Source organism: Electrona antarctica, assembly GCF_951216825.1.
Source record: "Electrona antarctica genome assembly, chromosome: 17".
Lineage (NCBI taxonomy): Eukaryota > Metazoa > Chordata > Actinopteri > Myctophiformes > Myctophidae > Electrona > Electrona antarctica.
The window spans coordinates 24,697,474-24,718,630 of record NC_136798.1 but is presented as its reverse complement, the minus strand read 5'-3'; the positions used below and the strand labels follow the sequence as shown (position 1 = coordinate 24,718,630).

The 21,157-nt window shown below is 42.2% G+C and overlaps 1 protein-coding gene across 1 annotated transcript in view; it reads left to right on the top strand.

The window, feature by feature from the left end:
- Positions 1–21,157, top strand: part of rngtt (RNA guanylyltransferase and 5'-phosphatase) — a 100,511-nt gene that overhangs the window by 45,663 nt on the left and 33,691 nt on the right. Inside the window, exon 11 of the mRNA XM_079525898.1 lies at positions 4,573–4,737. Within this exon, the coding sequence (XP_079382024.1) occupies positions 4,573–4,737 (165 nt within the window). The remainder of the gene's footprint in view (positions 1–4,572; positions 4,738–21,157) is intronic.

Genomic DNA, 21,157 nt, shown 5'->3' with positions numbered 1-21,157 from the left:
CCCTGCAAAAATAAAAAGTAGCCTACCGATTGGCCCGATTGGCTTTTCAACAGGCAGCAAATCCAGTCCATTCAATCGCGACAGAGAGAGGGGAGGGGGGACTGGGCTATTTCCCTATCAATTTACATAATGTGCAGCCCACCCCGCAATAATTGCGCTGAAACCCTTGCCCCGTCCGCCCGTTCCGCATGACCGGCGGGCAACGGGCTGGCCCGCGCATCACCAGGGGCATCTGGGTAGTGCAGGGGTGAAGTTCCTGCTCACCACCGTGGATAGGATTCGATTCCCCCGCAGTTCATCCAGCTTGGCCAGGTGCTTCAACAAACAAACACAGCAGGGGAGAGCGCATTCTCTGCAATGCACTCTCTTAAAGATTGGTTGGTGAACAACTGGGATCGCATCCCTGATGTTCTTCTCTTGAATTTAGATTTTTTTTGTCAATGTTTCTATCATTCTCTTAACATCGCTCTGAAAGGGATCCAAACGCTGATGGTCGTTGTCATGATTGTGGTGTGGAAATTATATATTTATAGTTATAGTTATTGTTATTTAGGAGACACATGATTGTCTACTTACACTGTACTACTCTATCCCTGGACTAACAGTAGGGTTTGGCACTGTTGATTAAAATAAATAACATTTATTAGCAATTTTCCGGCACAAAGGGATCATTATTTCATAATCACAATAATTTTAAGGAGGCTGTCATTAGATTGTTCAAATTTGTTTTGTTTTTTGTTTCCTGATTGCGTTAATCCTTTTATCCTCAAATGTGGCTTTTTATTCCATTTTAATTGCCTTCCCCAAGTGCTATAATCTAAACAAATGTTTTCAGCACATTGACAGATTAGCTACAAATTTACAATGGAGTTACATAAATAGAGTATTAAGCTATATATAGAGCTGAGCTGTCTCACACATAAGATGAAATGAACAGAAATGTTAGCAGCAACTAACCCACAAACTGGCTGCCCAGAACCTCCTCCACTTAAATAGACCATTTTACCCTTTACTTCCATAGAACTCTCTAGAGAAAAGATGTGGCCTTTACCTAAATCAGTGGCAGAGCAACAGTCAAATGCCTTGGAGTTACATCATGTCACTGTCTGCCCTGCATCCATATATTGGACAATATTGAACTACTGAATAGGCCCACTGGTATGGGATCAGATATATATATAATATAACAGTCAGAAAGAAAAACCCTGCAGATTATGCCGTTTTCTTTGGCACAGGGCCCTAGCGCAGCACAACTGTTATTGCTAGTTTACAACCCAAACAGTGGTATGCACTTGCACCCATCTGTGCGGCCAGGGGCTTGTTGGTCTTAAAATGAGGTGTGGCTAGGCAAATTGCTTGTGCATTACTATCTTAGGGGGCAGTGTGAAAAATATGAAAGGGATTGAGCTTTGTCTAAAGTTCACAGTCTTATTTAAAGAGCACATAATAAGATTTGAACCAGACTATATATAACTAGCTGGTTCACAATGTGTGTACACTGTGCTCGCAAAAAATAGATCTGAATTGACAGGGTGCCACTCATCTGACTACAATACAACAGCACATCACTCATGTACAGCATTGCAGCTGAAATTAGAATAGAGAGAATAGAATATGGATTCTAAGAATAAGAGGTGGAGGAGAGTGAGAGACGTGTTTATTTCAAGTACACTTTTAGCCAACATGTATTCAATATCCATGTTGTGGCTCCTATACAGCCAATGTTAACACAATCATTTATCAGTATGGATGTTCACATCATTATCGTTATATTAATCATCAGGTATCATTATTGGTGTGAACAGCCCTTGACATCGCCATCCGTCATGGATGTCTCTTGGACTGCTATGCATTGCCATGCAGGAGGCAGAGCTGTACAGCTGTTCCACAAGTGGTTTAAATGAAGAGAATGAGCATGTGATTATTAAGTTCATATGACAAGATATCACAGATGTCTCTTGGACTTAAATTAGGGCACATTACACGGCACCAGAAGGCTTGATTCTGAACAGCATGCCCAAATACACATTAGGTGAGCAGCAGGGAACTTGTATTTCCCCTGTCTCCTGACATCATTATATCCCTTTTGCCATTGTGCAGCACTTCTGGTTATTCCTGAAGACAAGGACACACTCACTCACAGTCTCCACTACCTCCCCCCCACGTCAATTTCACCTCAGCATTGGATCCCTGCTGTCCCTATAGATGGTTACGCAGATACGCAATTTCACTTCATGCACAAGCAGATCTTTTACCTTTTGCAGAAAACTTTTTGCGTCTCCTCCAACTCCATCATTTAATTAGCAGTACACAGGCAGGCACATCTGGCTCTTAAAGGGAATAGGAACCAACAGCCAAAACACACTCATGATCAGTGTTGGGCAATATTACTTAGGAAAGTAATATGTTTACTTTACTTATTACTCCTTAGAAAAAGTAATAATATTACATTACTTATTAGTTGGAATCAAGAGTAATAGTTACATATTACTTTTCAACTGGGCCCCTTCCACCCGCAAAAGAGTGGGGGGGGGCTCTGTGTTTCTTGTGCGTTTTTTAACGGATGCTTCAACACGTTTAGACATTAATATACTTGGCATCTTCGACAGACAAGAATGAAAAATAATACCGATACATTTCTCTGTCATGTCTGTCTGTCTCTGTTGTTTTTTGGAAGTGAAGCGAGTGTCGCATAGACTCATACGCTACATCATAACTGTGCGCAGGCTAACAAAAACAGATCTACAAGCTACAACGCATCTGTTTTTACCCGTTGATAGCTTGTAGATCTGTTCTATTTTTGCATGCCATGCAACAACCATCTACTATGAGTGCATAACTGAACAAATGAACAAAAACAAATGACGCTCATTTGTAACGAGTAACGAAGCGTGTTTTGGCGGAGTAAATAGTTAAAGGACCACGTCACCACTTTTCAACATCTCTTCATATAATTGGTCCTCACTAATGTTCATGATAAAACACCACCATTTTTTCCTACTCAGTCTGTGTCTCATAGGAGGGCTTTGGGCAGTTCGGACACCCGTCCACCAGTGACATCATCATTAGGCAGATTTTATTTTAAACAAGATTTGTTTTAAAATATATTTAGATTTTTATTATCGTGAGAACGATGGCTTCAACTTTTGCATTGCAACTTTTCAGGAAAAGAAAGCCTGCCGTTTCTATTAGCTTGGATTCACCATCGATGATGTCACTGGTGGACGGGTTTCTGAACTGCCCACAGCCTTCTTGTGAGACACAGACTGAGTAGTAAAAAATTGTGGTATTCTATCATGAACATTAGTTAGGACCAATTATAGGAAGATAAGTTGAAAAGTGGTGAAGTGGTCCTTTAATATATTACTATTTCTGCAGAGTAATTCGTTATACTACTTGTTAGAAGTAATAATATTACAGTAATATGTAACTAGTAACTTGTTACTGCCCAACACTGCTCATGATTGAGAGACTTTGTGTTTTAAGTGAAGTTCATCAAGTGGACAAGTGGAAAGCATTAAATCCAGCATGCAGTAATAAATATTTAACTTGCATACTTCAATGGTTTTCCCTGGAATAACGTGTATATAACTGCCATTTCAGAAACTGAATTCACATGGAAAATAGTTTCCATGAAGAGCTCTCGGCTATTTTTTGTGTTGCAATGCAAACACTACAATCTACAAAGCTCTCCTGTCATTTTAGATCTGTGTCTACTAAGACGATCTATACTAAACATCAGTTGAACAGACTCCCATTTTGGAACCGGAAATGGCCTTCACATTGTAAAACTCAGTTATCGCCAAAGTGATTTCCACCCAGCTCCTCTCCTCCAGTTTACACTTGAAAGCCGTTCCGGCAGACAGACATAATCTTTTAATTTAGCTCTTCTCAACCAGCCAAATTAATGAGAAACCGCAGGCGAGAGCGTCAGCTTTCATTGCCCTTTACTTCCCCCATACTCTCAGTGGACAGACAGATGGGCTTGGTGGAACCTTGGCTTGGCCTTGGTGGCCCGACCCGTTTGGTGGAGGCTGTGACGGCTCCGGACAGCCGATTGCTGATTGGTTGGACAGTTGGTGCTCTTCTATTCACAGTTACTGCATGTGGCAACAGGCAAAGGCATAGTCCTGTTGTCATAGCGACATCAAAGACAGGCTGATTGCACTGTGCACACTAGGTTTGGTGTCAATATTGTAGCAACTATACGGTCAGTCTTCTCAGCCCCACGAGGATGATTCTCCTCCAGCTCATGATTATTCAGACCATAACACTGTTACCATGGCAGTGGACTGGCACTTTCTTTTATGTTTCATTTTCATTGACGTACAAGACATTTCCAAAAGAGATTAGTGTTAGTTTGCAGTTTGATGACCTTGGAGAAATAAATTGCTGAAAACCACAAACTAATCTTTCATGCATGACTTGGAGATTTGTCAGTATTGGGATAGTAAAACCTTGCACTTTATTATGAAAATAAACTATATTGCTTTTTATATTGGTAATAATATTTCATAGATGTCCGGGGGATGATTCATTAATGAGTAGATTTTTGCTTTTTGTTTTTTCCAGGGGCAGCCGGTTGGCCAATGTGACTTCAACATCCGCCTGTTGTGCATTGAGAAGGAGATAATTTCTCCCAGAATGGAGAAGATGAAAACGGGCCAAATCGACAAAACGAAGGAGCCCTTCAGCGTCCGAGCCAAGCCCTTCTTTGACATTCACGCAGCACGCAAGGTACATTTTTACACTGTGAAGTCGTAAAGTATTAAAAAGCTATTCAATTAATTTATGTGAAAATAAGGCCTTATAAAGGACTTGAAAAGACAACAAAAACAAAGAAAGTAATTATATGGACCGGGCTGGCGCCTAATGCAGCCTGACTGAGTTCAGGTTGCAACTTTCTTTTTAGATTACTTTGTCCTATTTGCCTGTTGTTCTATTATTGACGTCTTCTGCACTGATTTGTACTGTATTGCATTTTATTGCACTATATTCTGCCTTGTGAAGCACTTTGGTACACACACACACACACACACACACACACACACACACATTGACGTACAAGACATTTCCAAAAGAGGTTAGTGTTAGTTTGCAGTTTGATGACCACGCATGCACTCCTTCTGGAGGGCCCAGACTTCCACATATTCTCTGGATATTTTCTGGTTAATCATGTTCAGTTCCCAAGGCACAGTACAAGAGTATTGTGTCTTTTTGCTGTGAGAAGCTGCTCAGCCTCCCACCAAGACCTGCACTTCTGCCCTAACGAGGGGTCTGCTGAGGGGCAGCGTACAATTAAAGCCATCTTTTGCTCAAGACGGGATCAGTGGGAAATTTTGGCTCTGTACATTCACAGACAATCAGTGTGCAGAGGGACCGGCAGTTATCGAGCCGTCATTACATCTTTCTTCAACCAGCCCCTATCACTGCTATCTTTGTGGTCTTGTTTTTGTGCTGCTTGAACTGCAGAGAATGAGTGTCTGGGTTGCAGAGTGTGAATGTCTGGGTTACTTCTGCTCAAAACCCTGTACTGTCTTCACTTCTGAAGGACTTTATGAAAAATCCCCCGTTGTCCGTTTTGGGGGGTTGTTGATGAAGAAATTCTAGAAATGAAGTCATTGGAACTGTGAATGGTTCCTCACTGCCTCATTGTTCCATGCAGTGGCCATCTGCTTCGCATACAGCCATATCTCTGTTGTAGGGGACTTGAAAAGGACGGAACTGGAATCTACTTCATTAATTCATAGCAGCAGAACTCTCCACTCTGTGGCATTGCTTATTGGCCAGAAATTCCTTTAAATGATATTTGAAGGAGCCGCAGGAGTTGTGTGATGGCTTTTGTCTGTTGCTAGGCTGCTGTTTAGTGTCTCTGCCACTTGAGCATGCATGGCACATTCAAATGGGCCCAAAGGGGGGACCATTATTCTTTTGTCTTTCAAAATCTTATCTACTGGCAAAATTACCTTGTGTAGCCTCTTTTACAACACACACCATAGGTCGCAGTTTACTATGAAAACCTGCATTTCCAGTCCGTCGGTCACGCCTCCATATTTGGTCACGCACCACCCACCACGCGTCCTCTTTGATGTCTCCCTTTTTACTGATACCTGTCCATTCAAACTCTAAACGGGCCCGCCCCAAAGTTATTGGTGCCGCCGCCGCGCCTGGCAGCCGGTGAAAACTAGACTTCTCAACAGGCCCGAAAATGAAGGCCCGGCCCTATCTGGACCCTCATCAAACCCTGTAAACTCAAGACACTGCCCCCGCTGCCAGCCTTAGATCTCCATATATGGAGCTGACCTGTTCTAACATTCCATATGTTGATCTGACTTCATCAAACCCTGTACACTCAATATATGCTCCATATATGGCCAGACCTCATCAAACCCTGTACACTCAAGACACTTCCCCCGCTGCCACCCTTGGATCTCCATATATGGAGCTGACCTCTTATGACATTCCATATGTTGATCTGACCTCATCAAACCCTGCACACTCAAGACACGCTCCATATATGGCCAGTACAGAATTCATTACATATGTTGATCTGACCCCCCCATGCCAAAGCGCCAGCAGTCTGCCGGGGCGAGGTCGCTTCTCGTCCTCGGGGCTTCTTACTGTTATATTGAGATTATATATTTGGGGAATTTTCCAGTGTACGTTGACTGTGATGTGAAGGACTAGATGCAGTGCGGAAGATAATTCATGAGTAAAAAATACTGGTTGCATAACAATATCTGGCACTCCTGCATTTCAGTAGTTCAAGGAGACTTTTTTCCCTACATGCCCACGGCATGATTAGGTACGCAATGCACATGCAAGAGCTATACTGCACTTCTATGTATGCTATCATAACGCCGGTAAAGAGAGGAAATCCATCTCCCTAAAATGTCATAATTTTTTATGTTGTAGTACTATATCATTGCTGGCTATGAAGCTGTGTTCTTGGCATTATGCTAGCTACAGTAGACTGTAAATCCTAAAATGTAACGGAGTGTAAAATTGATGGTATAAAAGGGCCCAAATGTAACCAAATAGACCCCCAAATGGATCCATTTGGTTACATTCAGGCCTGGAATTTCATCCTTTTAGGGGCAAGGCCACTTGGCCTTTAGTGTGGTCAACTTTTTGAGGGCACAAGGCCAAGTGCCAGGGCATGAAGGCCATCAATTAAAACAATGATTTTAAGTCCCCGGTCATCATTATTTTAGCTTAAAGGTTAAGGATGATTAATTTTTTTTTAATTTAAAGGCGAACATTGGTTCAGAATAGTTCTTCTTAAATAGGCTACATTCATTTTTATAGCCCTGTTTCTGTTCTGCCTTGTTTGTTTTTCTTCTGCTATAGTCACAACTGTGTGATATGTTCCTTGTTTTTAATTTTCTTCTATTGTTTATACTGTGCAAATTGTTCAGCACCTTCTAACTTTGTTTCAAAAGGTGCTTTATAAATAACATTTACTTAATTACTTACATAACTTTTGAATGAGGGCTTGGTTTAGAAAAGCCTATATTTTGTGCTAAAGTAATATATTGAATAACATATAAATGTAGATTTTAAGGCTAGACTGGCATATGGCATTGTGGGGCTGCAGGACTGAGGACTCTGGAGATAAGTCAAGTGTAAAAAGCATTTTGTACAATTGTGTGCTTATGAACATTTACCACGTTATGTCCGCATTGATACAGAAATGAATGATTATTAAGCGAGCGACGCGTGGTGTACAGTGAGCGCGCTCTGGTGCTTGGCTACTAGCGTTTGGCTAGCGATATTAGCCGTGTAGTGGCCAGCGTTGGCTGTTTAAACAATTTACTCTGTCAACTAACGTAGCAGACGATAGCGTGGTAAATGGTGGAGGAGTCCTGCAGTCTATGCTGTTGCGTGGTGTTGTTTTGTGAGTTTATATGTCCATGAAGACGAGTCACGTTGGTCTTAACACACGGGCTCTGTGTGATAATAATCCTGAAGCGCTGAGTGTCAGTGTGAGTGAGAGCTGTCAGTGCGTGTATGCGTGCATGGAGCGGAGGAGGAGGAGGGAGGAGGCAAAGTAACGCGAAATAATCAAACCACTTGGCAAATGGCAACACAACTACAATAGCCTACAGACAATACAAGTCTGCGCGAGACGTTTGGGGAAGGTTACCGTAATGACTGGAAAATTGCGCAGAGGACAAACGGTAAAATGAACTGCTGTGGGCGCCGGTCGGGGCACATGGGCACCGCGGCCACTGTGGCCGTCTGGGCATATACTTTTTCGAGGGGCACAAGGCCAAAGAGAGGGGCAACGACGGCCATGGCCGCCGTGGCCGCCGTGAAATTCCTGCCCTGGTTACATTTATAGTATACACTCACACCTAAATTAATACTCAAAAGTGTGCTTATCTACAGCTGTTATTGTGACTTGTATTGTGTGGTCAGTCTGGAGCACTGTATGAAAAGCAGGCAGCAGATAAGCTTTGTGAATGTTGTTCATTAGCCCTTGAACTACATGTGAGCTTTCATTCAGAGCTGGAGTGTGTAGATAATGGGCACAGCTTCAAATCCCCACTCCAGCGGATGCACAAAGAGGTTGAACATCATCTAATTTCTAATCATGAAGGGGGAAAAAAATAAACAATGTTCCAGAAGTATGTCTGCCCTAATTCATTTGTTGCATGCCTCAGCAGCGTAATTTTGATTGAGGTGGAGAAAACCATACTCACTTTTTATCAGTGATTAGTGAAGTATTTTGGAGAGAAGTTCAGGTATTTGTAAGCGGTGCAGCCTTTGAATGGACACACTGGCAAAATTGTCTGTTTGAAGCCAGTTGCAGTTTTACCTCTACTGTGAATAATATACGCTTGGGTACTTTTAGTGTGATGCCTACCAAGCTTGTGCTGTTAGCATGTGGTGGAACTGAGACCAATTTTCTCCCAGCATTAGGTGGATCAAAAAGCTTATTTTGCATGTTGCTTTTTAAGAGAGAGGATTTCCAGCCATTCTTGTTTTGTGAATCAACAGTAATCTTTATTTCTGTATCAATATGCAAGGACTTTCCATGGACAAATGCTGTGAAAAAGTCAAACGAATCCTGCACAAGTTTCTCCACAAAATATGCATGAGTGTTAGTCTTAACATTTCCATTTGGGGACCAGGTACGGCGATGATAATTTATGCAATTTCCAAAGCAACTCCTCCAACCTATCATACATATTCATTTGGACAACGCTCCACACGTCCCAAACTCTTCTCCCTTCTGGCCCCAAAACTGTGGAACGCACATCCCGTTGCAATCAGAACTGCAGCATCACTCCCGATCTTCCGCCGTAGTTTGAAAACCCACCTTTTCAGACTCTACCATGGCCCATAGCACTTACCCTACCCCCTTAGACAGCACTTTTTTAGACTTAGATAGCATTTGAAATAGACTTATAGCATGTCATGTAGACAGCACAATAACAGTACAGCATAGTATAATATATATGTTTAGCTTATATGTATAGTGTCATTATATATAGATATGTTCTAGTTACGTTCTTAGCTTACGCATGTTTCTTGATAAATGCTGTTTATATATGTGATGTATCCCCATGCTTTTTGTTCTTGCTTAATGTAAGTCGCTCTGGATTAAGAGCGTCTGCTAAATGCCTAAATTGTAAATTGTAATTGTAATTTGGTGCTAGAAAAGGCTAAAGTCGATTAGGTGCAAGGAGGGCTAACCTCATCCTTTGCTCCGGATCATAAATAGTTTTCTAAAGGGCAATGCTGTTCTCCCATCCAGTGATGTAGATTTGTAGTCCTTAGTGTTTACCTGTAACTACCTGTAAACCAAGGAGCCATATCTTGTGAAATATTCTATTTGTGTGTGTGTGTGTGTGTGTGTGTGTGTGTGTGTGTGTGTGTGTGTGTGTGTGTGTGTGTGTGTGTGTGTGTGTGTGTGTGTGTGTGTGTGTGTGTGTGTGAGTGTGAGTGTGAGTGTGTGTGTCATTCAGTGGTGTTGTGAGATTTACTTGTATGTTTTTTTTTCTTGCATGCTGCAAGGACTGGTTAAATCAAATTTATTTATATAGCACATTTCAAAACAACTCTCATTGTACCAAAGGGCTTCACAAGGCAGAATATAGTGCAATAAAATGCAATACAATACAATACAATTCAGTGCAGAAGACGTCAATAATAGAACAGGCAAATAGGACAAAGTAATCTAAAAAGAAAGGTGCAAGATCATGTCGGTGATGTAAAGGCTTGTGAATATTACAATGTTTTAAGTTGTGATTTAAAAGACTCAACGGAGGGAGCAGACCTAACGGCGAGGGGAATGCTGTTCAGCAGACCTAATTGGATTTGTGGCATTGTAGTATGTTCTAGAGGCTGTTAATTCACCCTTTCACACATGAATTAAATCAACAATGGCTGACGTTACATTTACTAGCACATTGCAATATACCGTATGTCAGGTAAAATGTTATTATAGTCCAATATAACAAATCATGTCCCAAAGGGCTGCAACAATAATGAAAACCTAGCTCTGGTCCATAGCTCTAATGACATTGCATTAGAGCAGAGGTTTTCAACCGGTGGTCCGTGGCCCACTGGTGGTCCGTGAAGGTATTGCATGTGGTCCTTGACCATTCATTTAGTAATGTAGGAAATTGAAGATTTGTTTTTATCGACCACTAGTTGGTGCACTAAATTACCTGATGATGTATGTATGATGACACATCAATGTTGTCAGCATGGGAAGTCTGATATCAATAACTTCCACAGAAAAGGGAATTAGAATTTCAAAGTAAAGTGCAGGCCTACCACGGATTGACTGGTTGAGTCACCATTATTAGGAAATGTGCCCATATAACCATGCAATCGCATGTGAGTTTAAGGAAGGTTACGAGAATAGATCAGTGGTTCTCAATCTTTTTGGAGCTCCGGACCATTAGCATGTCCGTTAAATAATGACTGTTAAGGGCTTGATTTAATTCATGACAAATTAAATTAAGCCCCTAACAGTCAATATTTCAGCTTTTTCCCCCACACCACGCCCATACTGTTTAAAATGCACTTTTTGGCCAGAAAGGGATTTTTATTTTCACCGGAAGAAAAACACTTTTAGTTACTCCACTGCGCCCTCTACCGATATTGCCAAGAGAAAGATCCCATAGACATCCATCCTTCCGATGAATGAAGAATTGATAAATTATCAATTAATTACCAGCTGCTGCCTTTTATCTCCAGAAATGTGCTCTGAAATGTAAATATCTGTATTTGTGTGTGTGTGGAAACAACAGGATATGACCAGGTGACTCTGTAACTGTGAGTGTAGCCTTAGCCTACTACAAATGGAACCAAAGGACCCTTTTATAACAATAAACTCTGAGACTGTAGAAATGGTCTGTTAGGAGTCCATTTGGTTGTATTTGTACACTCTCAGAGTCACCTGGACAGATCCTGTTGTTTTTCCACACACATAAATACAGATATTTACATTTCATAGCACAATTCTGGAGATATAAGGCAGCAGCTGGTAATTAATTGATAATTGATTCATTATTTTTATATATATTAACAGGTTCCGTCCATCCGACGTGCCCACACGTCATAAGCAATCCAACCGACGGCTTGCAATGACGTGTGTACACGTCCTAGTGCAGCGCTACTCAACCCGCGGGCCGCATGTGGCCCATGCAACATGTCTGTGCGGCCCGCCGGCCCGTCATGGTCAAAAATATTTTAGTTGTGCTATCAGTGTGGAAAAGTCATTTCTAGCATTTCTAACCACACGATGCGATCATGCGCTACTGAGCTGTTTGTTCTTCCTGCTGACAAAAAGTGGGCGTGTTGTCGATTTACAAGTCCACATAAGCACAGCTGCAGCATACATCCACGACGCGTTGAACAGAACAGATCGGCTCGCGTTCGGTAAACAACACCGTCATATGCAAAACAAGTTATACGGGCGTGAACAGAAAACAGCATGTTTTGTGCTTTGTGCAAAGAAGATCCTCCTGGCTTGATTCGGATCAAACTACCGGTATGTGTGAAAGTGCCTTCTGAACAATGGGAATGATCAAGTCAAAACAGCGCAATGCTCTCAGTGACAAGCACCATGCATGCGCGCGACAGTCCATAAATCCATAAATTCCATATACGAGCTAGACCTCCTGAGTGGCGAAAATGCAGACTCAAGTGTCACATTAAGTAAGAAATCTCTCCCGCTGTCTCTCTCTCCATCCCTCCCTCTCTCTCCTTCATTCTCTCCCCCTCCCTCCCTCTCTCGCTCTTTCTTTCTCCCCCTCCCTCTCTCGCTCTCTCCCTTCCCATCTCTCTCTCTCTCTCTCTCTCTCTCTCTCCCCCTCCATGTAATAGTTGTGCCGTTTTCTGTGTGTTTCCTCAATTTTTAGACTACTACTAGGCCTACTATAGTGTGTTAGAAAACCACTGACTAAAAAATCCAATATATGACCAACATTATTTACGCTTGCGGCGCTTGGACATTTGGTATTTAGCTGAGTGGCCCCTGAGCCATCTTAAGTTGAGTAGCCCTGTCCTATTGCATCTTCAATGATATCAAACGAGAGAAGAATATTCTGAATTTTTTCCTTTTTTTTATTTGAGTTCGACTCCAAGGCCACCATACGCTTCGCTTTTCGTTCATGCGCGGTCCGGTCACTTCCCTGTTTACCGCTGCAGAAAGAATGCCTCGTCTCTCCTAATGAGACCCCGCGGAGGTCGGCGTGGGGGTCCATGGGTCCAACGGGGGTCCCCGCAGAGGTCGGCGCGGGGTCCGTGGTAGTCTGTGTGGGGGTCCGCGGTATTCTGCGTGGGGGTCTGCGGGTACAGTGACTCGACTGAGACTCAAATGTGTTACTGTTAACCATTAAATCAGCGGGTGTGCTCTCATGCAGGTCTACGCACTGTTTAGCTGCACTGCACTGTTATGCTGAAATTAGTTGGCCTAAATAATTCTGAGGCATCATGGTGGCGGGTTTGCGCGACCATTTAGAGTAGACGATGGCATTAAAAGTATCTGGTTGTGTAGAGACGAGGCAGCCAATCAGAACTACAGAACTACTCGTCAGTATGACTATGGTTTAGTTTAGTTTATTCGCACGATAAAAACAGTACAAAAATAGGGTAACATCAATAAAAGAGAAATATGTCCAGGTGAGAAAAGAAACCCAAGGAGTCGTTATATGTGGTTCTCACCAAAGATAGTATACAAATAGTAAATAGACAAAGTAAGTAAGTAGTATGAAAAACAACAAAAACTAAATACAGCAACAGGGTGTCGGTCTGGTCGTGTAAGTTTCATGGGCATTGTATAACCAGCAGCTTTACAAGCAGCTGTTAAAAAGGTGATAGTAGACACCTTTCATGAACACATTTGTGAAGAAAGCTAGTGAAAGATCTTTTTATTTAATTTACAGTATTTTGCAGATTTGCCACACATTCCCCTAACTTTCCCTAATTATTTGCCTAAAAAGGTGTTTGCCTAATATCCAAAAGCGATTCGTCAAACAGCAGAAGCAATTAGGCTTAAATTGAGTTAGTTCCAGCTAACGTTCTGTCGAGAGTCGCATAGCTCTAATGCATGGGTTTTCAACTGATGGGCTTCAGATAATTCTGGGAGTGAAGTCTTTTCTTGTGGAGTGCAGACTGATTACTTAATCAGAGGGTTTGAGATTAAGGCTTAAATGGTAAATGGTGCATTTATATAGCGCCTTTATCCAAGGCGCTTTACATAGATTGTGCATTACATTCACCCATTCATACACCGATTGCAGCGGAAGCCATGCAAGGTACCAATCAGCACATCGGGAGCAATTTGGGGTTCAGTGTCTTGCCCAAGGACACTTCGACATGTAGACAGGAGGAGCCGGGCTTAGATATTAAATACGCAATAAGCCACAAGAATTGGAAGGTCCTGCAGTTAGAAATTCTGAGGTGAAATTGCCTTCAGGTTCACTGAAGCATGTGTTTGCTATTGATGTGCACCAGAGCTCTTATTTTCCTTTCCTGTGTGCTATGAATCGGAGTCCCCGGGCCATTTACCTCCCGCTCAAGGAAGCCACCTCGCTGCTGCCGACTCCTCACAAAGAAATGATCTCAAGTCATGTGTGTTATCTGTTGTCACATTTGATATGGACTCCTATCTTTAACCATTTGGTATCTTTTTAAGGGAAACACGAGCGTGCGCGCGCACGCACGCACGCACGCACGACACACACACACACACACACACACACACACACACACACACACAGACAATAAACCACCGCTTGCCTTATCTGGAGCCATGTGTAATTTCTGATGGAGATGGTGGAGTTACCTTGTGTGGGCCTTACAAAACATTTGCTGTCAGAGGGGATTCTCAGTGACAGGCTAACGGCATGTCTCATTAGCTGCACACCGAGCACCATATAGGTCTGCAGACTGCTCACTGGCTCACTGACCCTCACACCTCGTCAACTGCTGTCTGGCCTCCAGCAGCTAAAGAACATGTGATGGAAGTGCAAGAAACAAGTTGTCTTTTCATCTAGTATTCTTAGATATATAATTATTATTTTTATTGGTAGCCAATTTTTTTGTTATGCCAATGAATTCCTCCCCACGCACATGTCTGTTGTCACTGCTGTGGCATCCTACTGCCCCCACCGGGAACACCCGACACTCTGCTGACAGGTTCTGCCCCAGCACCTATCCAATATGACCAATATCACCCTCCCCGCCTGGCTTTCCTCCCCTGAACGATTTGAACCCACAACCTCCGTGGTGGTGGGCAGGGTCTTTACCACTGCACCTAGTGCTCCTAACTAGGTTTATTGGCTAAACTTAAACACAAATCCTAGATAAATCCCCAGATCTCTGTACTTGGCCCCCTCCTTTTATCACTTAGTCTACAGTAGACCAAATCTCTTCGTCATAAATGGCAATGTACAAACTCACTGCATTTGCAACACATCACTCTGTGAGCTTGTAGAATGTAGATGGACTATTTTTGCAGAATGTTTGCCTATCAGTATTATGACATGCACAGGATATGGCAATAAGGTTCATGCGGTTTAATTGAGCTTTGATATGCATCTCTAAGTTTCACTACAGGTCACCCTTCAGCTGAAATTGCACATTTAGATGCAGACACCCTTGTTTACATTGTTTTGGTGTTTTATATTGAAGCATGTAATGAGCACTGTGCTTGCTGTGAAGTAAAATTTCTAAATATTATTTATCATTCTCTCTCTCGCTCTCTCGCTCTCTCTCTCTCTCTCTCTCTCTCTCTCTCTCTCTCTCTCTCTCTCTCTCTCTCTCTCTCTCTCTCTCTCTCTCTCTTTCTCTCTCTTTCTCTCTCTCTTTCTCTTTCTCTTTCTCTTTCTCTTTCTCTTTCTCTTTCTCTTTCTCTTTCTCTTTCTCTTTCTCTTTCTCTTTCTCTCTCTCTTTCTCTCTCTCTCTCTCTCTCTCTCTCTCTCTCTCTCTCTCTCTCTCAAATATGCCAGACTGACCAATGGCAGGAAACTAATAGAACACTACAAAACAATACAGTATACCTTGCCCCAGGAACATGTATGCAACTCTGCCTCTGTGTAGGTGCTGAAATGAAAAGGCATTCAGGTTTTCTTTTTCATTTTTCTTGGACATAAAACCAATAACAGCCTTTCTTAGCACTTTACCCTGTACTGTAGTGGGCGATGAGGATCATGTATTTCTTTTCCATAGCTTTCTTCTGCCTTTATTGATAGTAAAGTATAGATTTGACAGGAAACGGGGAAAGAGTGGGTAGTGACGCGCAGCAAAGGTCACGCTTAGGATTTGAACCCGGGACTCACTGTCACGCTGCATCGCTGCTGTTTATATTCTTTTTGAGTGGTGCAGCAATGTCAACCCCTATGTCTGTTGCCTAGCAACAGGTGACAAAGTGGCGCTGTTGAGCTTCACACTGTGCACAGCTGCATGATGGGAAGCTGAGTTTTTAGCATTTTGTGATTTCGGGTGTGACAGTACAGTACAGTACAGTACAGTAGAGGGACCCCCTGGGGACCCCCATACGGTATCTTTGTCATTTCCCGACTGTTTTGTACGTGGGGTGGCTTGCCAGAACCGGCCCTGCCCCATGGGCGCGTTCCTGGGGGTCTGGATGTTCCGGGGACCCCCCCAGGGAGCCCCACACGGAGTTGCACCACTCAGTTCACACAGGGGTATTTTTACTTGACATTTTGATAGTGAGAAGTATTTGGTAGCATATACATTTTTTTAGGTACCTTCTCTAGTTCAGAGTTATTAGGGGATTTTTGAGGAACAATTTAACTTCCCACAACCCATGGTTACGCCCTGCTTTGTTTCTGAAATACCCCGTCATAAAGGATTCATTGGAGCATCCCACTTGTCTTGGTTACACACCCATTCTCCAGGGGTGGGTTCAAGGACCAGATGCTTCTCATCACCTTGCATCCTCTCCATTGCTACCACCCACTCTCAAAAGGAAAACACACTTCCTATTGTATAAGAGCTGGTTTTGAAGAGCACATCATATAGGCTCCTTGGGGGGGGGTTGTAGTTGCTTTGAGATTGTTTTCTTTCTTTTTTCTCAATGCATGAATTCCAATAGAAGACATAAAAACATTACCTGTTCTGCACAGTAAAGGCAAAAGCATCTGTAGCGAATTTAAGCACTTCACTATACTTCACTAAACAAATAGTTGATCTACAAGCTCACAATGCTTTGTTGTGAGCTTGTAGATCTGCTTTTTGTGGACATTTTTGGAATATTGGGTTTAGTCCAAATATAGAGATGCCAGGTACTTAATAATAGTAAGTATATTGTCTTGTTTTCGATTTATTCTCTCTACAGTATCTTCCAGGCTCAAAGGTGGTGTGTAATGTTTTTACCAGCTGCTGTGTAAGCACAGCTGGTCTATTTTCTCTCTGCTTGGCTTTCACGCCCACTTGCTGTAGTAGCGACCTATCTTTCTCATTGGCTGCCGTAGTGACGGGCTATCGTCCTGATTGGCTGCCTCGTCTCTAGGCAACCAGACACTTTTTGCCTCCAGCCGACACCTCAGCCAATGGGGTAGCATTGCAGCCAGCAACAACCCTCTGGTTCTTATCACGCCACACGCCGATGTTATTTGACCAAGGGATTCTAATGTCAACTTTCAAGTACAACACGTTAGCTAACCCAGGTAGTGTGTGTGTGTGTGTGTGTGTGTGTGTGTGTGTGTGTGTGTGTGTGTGTGTGTGTGTGTGTGTGTGTGTGTGTGTGTGTGTGTGTGTGTGTGTGTGTGTGTGTGTGTGTGTGTGTGTGTGTGTGTGTGTGTGTGTGTGTGTGTGTGTGTGTGTGTGTGTGTGTGTGTGAGAAACTGTAAATATTTTGGGCTTGTATTATTTTTATTAAACCATGTACTGTACGTCAACATTTTATATTTTTTATTACCGGTATATTTATTTACAATGGCAGCCAGGGATGAAAATACTGTAAAAGTTTAAACTGCAGATTGCAAACGGGCAATGCAACAGCAAGACCCGAGCAGCATAGTATGTGCACACAGTGTTTTGATAGTGAGGACCTTGAGTTTTGTTTTCAACCTCGAGATGCTCCTTAGAATTCAGAGCTTCATTTTTCAACACCTCATCTGGTTGGTGGTTCGCCGCAACAAGTTAATAACCCATCAAATTCACTTTGACAATTAAGTGTAACAATTATACGATTATTCAAACTATGTCTCCTTTGTTTATTAAATTATTTTGAAAGAATTGGTCTGAAGTTACCAAATTATTTCAAAGTCAGCCCATGGAAGTCAGCCCATGAAAGTTGTCTTAGAGACATCTAAGGCAGGCTGTGGTTTTAACATTTTCACCGCACAATGTTTCTCAAAATACAGACACCAGGTTTAAAGAGGTTACTGACTCTAACCTTGTCTGACTTGTTCCAAGCTGCTAGTCGAGCAGTTCTGTCTGCACACTCTGATGTCAGCTTTGCATATAATGGGAAGCTGCGTATTGGCTTCAGTTGGCTGTTCGCATTAGGCATGAAAGGAGCCTCCAGCAACAGCCCTGTGGTGTGACCGGAATATCAATCTTTCCTCTATGCTTTCTGATTAAGCACCCCACCCCAACACTACTCTTCCGGCCCATATGGAGAAGCACACAGCAAGAAAATAAGAAAGCTTCTTGTTTCAGTCCTAGGTGTGTGCAGACAGAGCCCACACTGGTGATAATGGGGGAAATATTGAGCCACGCAACACAATCTGTGTGAGCACATTGAGCCCCAATGCATATTAGTAACGCATAAAGCATGGGAAACAAACCTCCACGTCAGACACATTATGTGTGTGATGTTGTGCCTTGAAGAAACTAGGATACTAGGTAAACATCAAACCTAAGATAAATGACGTCCATTATACTGTATATAACAAGAGGGCCTATACACAGGTTTAATGTTTGTCTTTAGTTCAATGTTTGTTTTGTAAACGCCATTGACAATGAAGGGAAAATGTACGTTATAATGTGCCTTATTACGTCATATCGTCAATTTATTGTTAATGGTGTTTAATGTTTGGCACCGTTTGTTTTACATCACTCACCATTACATCACCTAATCAACATGTGTTAGCCTTTAATATATTAGCGCCCCTCACTTCACACGGGTGTGATCTTTTTTGTATACATCTAACCATTTAATTATGCTGTTTGTAATTGTCACTAAAGTGAAGCTCATCTTGTTTTAAGTTTATTTTTGAGGGGTGCTAGCCCCTCCTATATACAGGTTTAATGTTTGTTTTTAGTGCAATGTTTGTTTTAAAAACGCCATTGACAATGAAGGGAAATTTTCATCTTGAGAATGTAATGTTTGTTTTGTCACTGTTTGTATTACATCACCATTACATCACCTAATCATAGCAACATGAGTTAGACTCACTTCACACGGGTCATCACCCCAAGGGGTCTCTGTGCACTCACAGCACGTATACAACAAAACACAGTAGCAAGAAACAGTAAAACACAGTAAAATGTACATGGTCAAACAATTACCCTGCAGTATTAAATAATAATAATAACAATAGCTTCAATAAAACTAAGGTGAGCCGTACTGCAAGGGAAAAAAAGATAGTTTTTTAGCCTAGATTTAAAAATCTCCAAAGAGTTGGCATATCCAACAGCTGGAGGGAGAGCATTCCAGAGACAGGGGGCACGATGTGTGAATGCTCTGCCCCCAACCGTTTTCTTATTCTATTTTGTGACTGAGCTGACTGGCATCCTGGGAGTGGTCGTGCTGGGATGTATGGTTCTATTAAACTGGATGGAGCAAGTCCCTTTAGGGCTTTTCGGTCAGGAGGAGCACCATGTCCATAGTGAAGGATGCTCAAAGACTCCTTTTTTTTTTTATATATGCTTCCTAAGAGATAAAGGGGAGCATAGGGAGTGATGATTCTCTTTTTGTCACACTGACATGGTTATGAAAGTGAACCTCTGCCCCAAAATTTCCAGAGCGGCATGTTATAGCGCCACCAGGAGGCCGACTTTTGTAAAACACATTTTTACTCCTGAAATCCTGCAAATCATTACACAGTATCTCTATAGTCATGTGCTCAACACAGATCTGTTCGATATTTCATATTCCATCCTGATTGGCTAACATTGGCTTTCAAAGTTACAGGATTGGCCCGTTTTGAACAAAAAAGCCTCAAATCATGAACGCAGCGTGCAATTTACGTGAAATCTTTCAGACGTTCCTACTAGGCTGAGGAATATATCCCACCCTTTTCACATTGGCCTGTTATAGCACCACCAGGAGGCCGACTTTTGTAAAACACATTTTTTTATATTACTCCTCCATATTTTGTCCAAAAATCCTGCAAATCATTGTCAATCGAATGTCAACATCCTCAGTCAGCTAGTCTTGCTGATTCCAAATGTGCATGCCAAGTGCTAGTCTCGCGTTGTCAGCCGATGGGAGATCTCTGCCTCCCGATATGTCTGGGGTCTACGGAATCCAAGGTAGTTGATAGAACAGCTGCTAACAAACCTATGCCAGCTGCTTTGGAAACCGACACCGTCATCGTCCCAATATGAAGGTCCACCCCAAAGGCTTTGGATTAATTTTGCAATGCATTATTATTACCGTAATTTCCGGACTATAAAGCGCACCTGAATATAAGCCGCACCAGCTAAATTTAGAGGAAAAAAACAAATGTGTACATATACAAGCCGCACTGGACTATAAGCTGCAGGTGGCCATAGAGATAGATTTAGAAGGTCCCCTAGTGGCCGTTAGCTGTAAAAATCTATACATTAGCCGCACCATTGTATAGGCCGCAGGGTTCAAAGCATGGGCAAAAAGTAGCGGCTTGTAGTCCGGAAATTATGGTATTATTTTTTTAAACTTTGCAATTGTTTCCAAACCAGTTTTTAACAAATAATAAAAAGGGTAGTTGTCCTGTCTCAAAGTATCAAAAGAAGGCTGAATGCATACCACATCAAGATAAATAACTCCCAAGGGGTCACTCTTAGGGGTCAAACTCTGAAACTGCATCCTTTTATTACCTTTTCTGATTCCTTTTAAATTGTCTTTTTTTTGTGCCTGTTTGTATTTTAAATGCTGCAATCTTGGCAGCATTTTGGCCAGGTTTTACTTGAAATGTGATAATTGAATCAAGTGACCTGGTCTCATAAAATAGTCTTCAATTATATCAGCTGGGCTGTAAGGGGGTCAGGATTGTTGTTAAGTGTCCATTTATTGACACAAGGCCAGCCAGAGGTTGTCTGGGTATGGAGTTTGTACATGGCTATGTTTCCCCCCCCTCTACTAATGGCACAGGGGTTGGAGGTTATTGAATCTCATAAATCACAGGCTGTGTCACACATCTGTGGATGTTGTTTTTGTTATTAACATTAACCCTCAAGGTGTGTTTGTGTCAGGCTTTTATTCTATCCTTTGATGTCATATGATATGAATCAAATTATCATGCTGTTAGTATTTCTGATCCATTTTTGTTGAGGAAAGGAAAACGAATGATAACAAGCTGCATGGTGGTTGACAACTGGGGTTGAGATGTGATCATCTGGTGAAACATTGACCATTGAGCCCATGAAAGACGGATTGGGTGGGAGATTGTCATTTTGAAGTTAGTCAGCTACCACAGGATTCATCACTGTGTCACTATGTGAAATGAGCCCTAGCGAG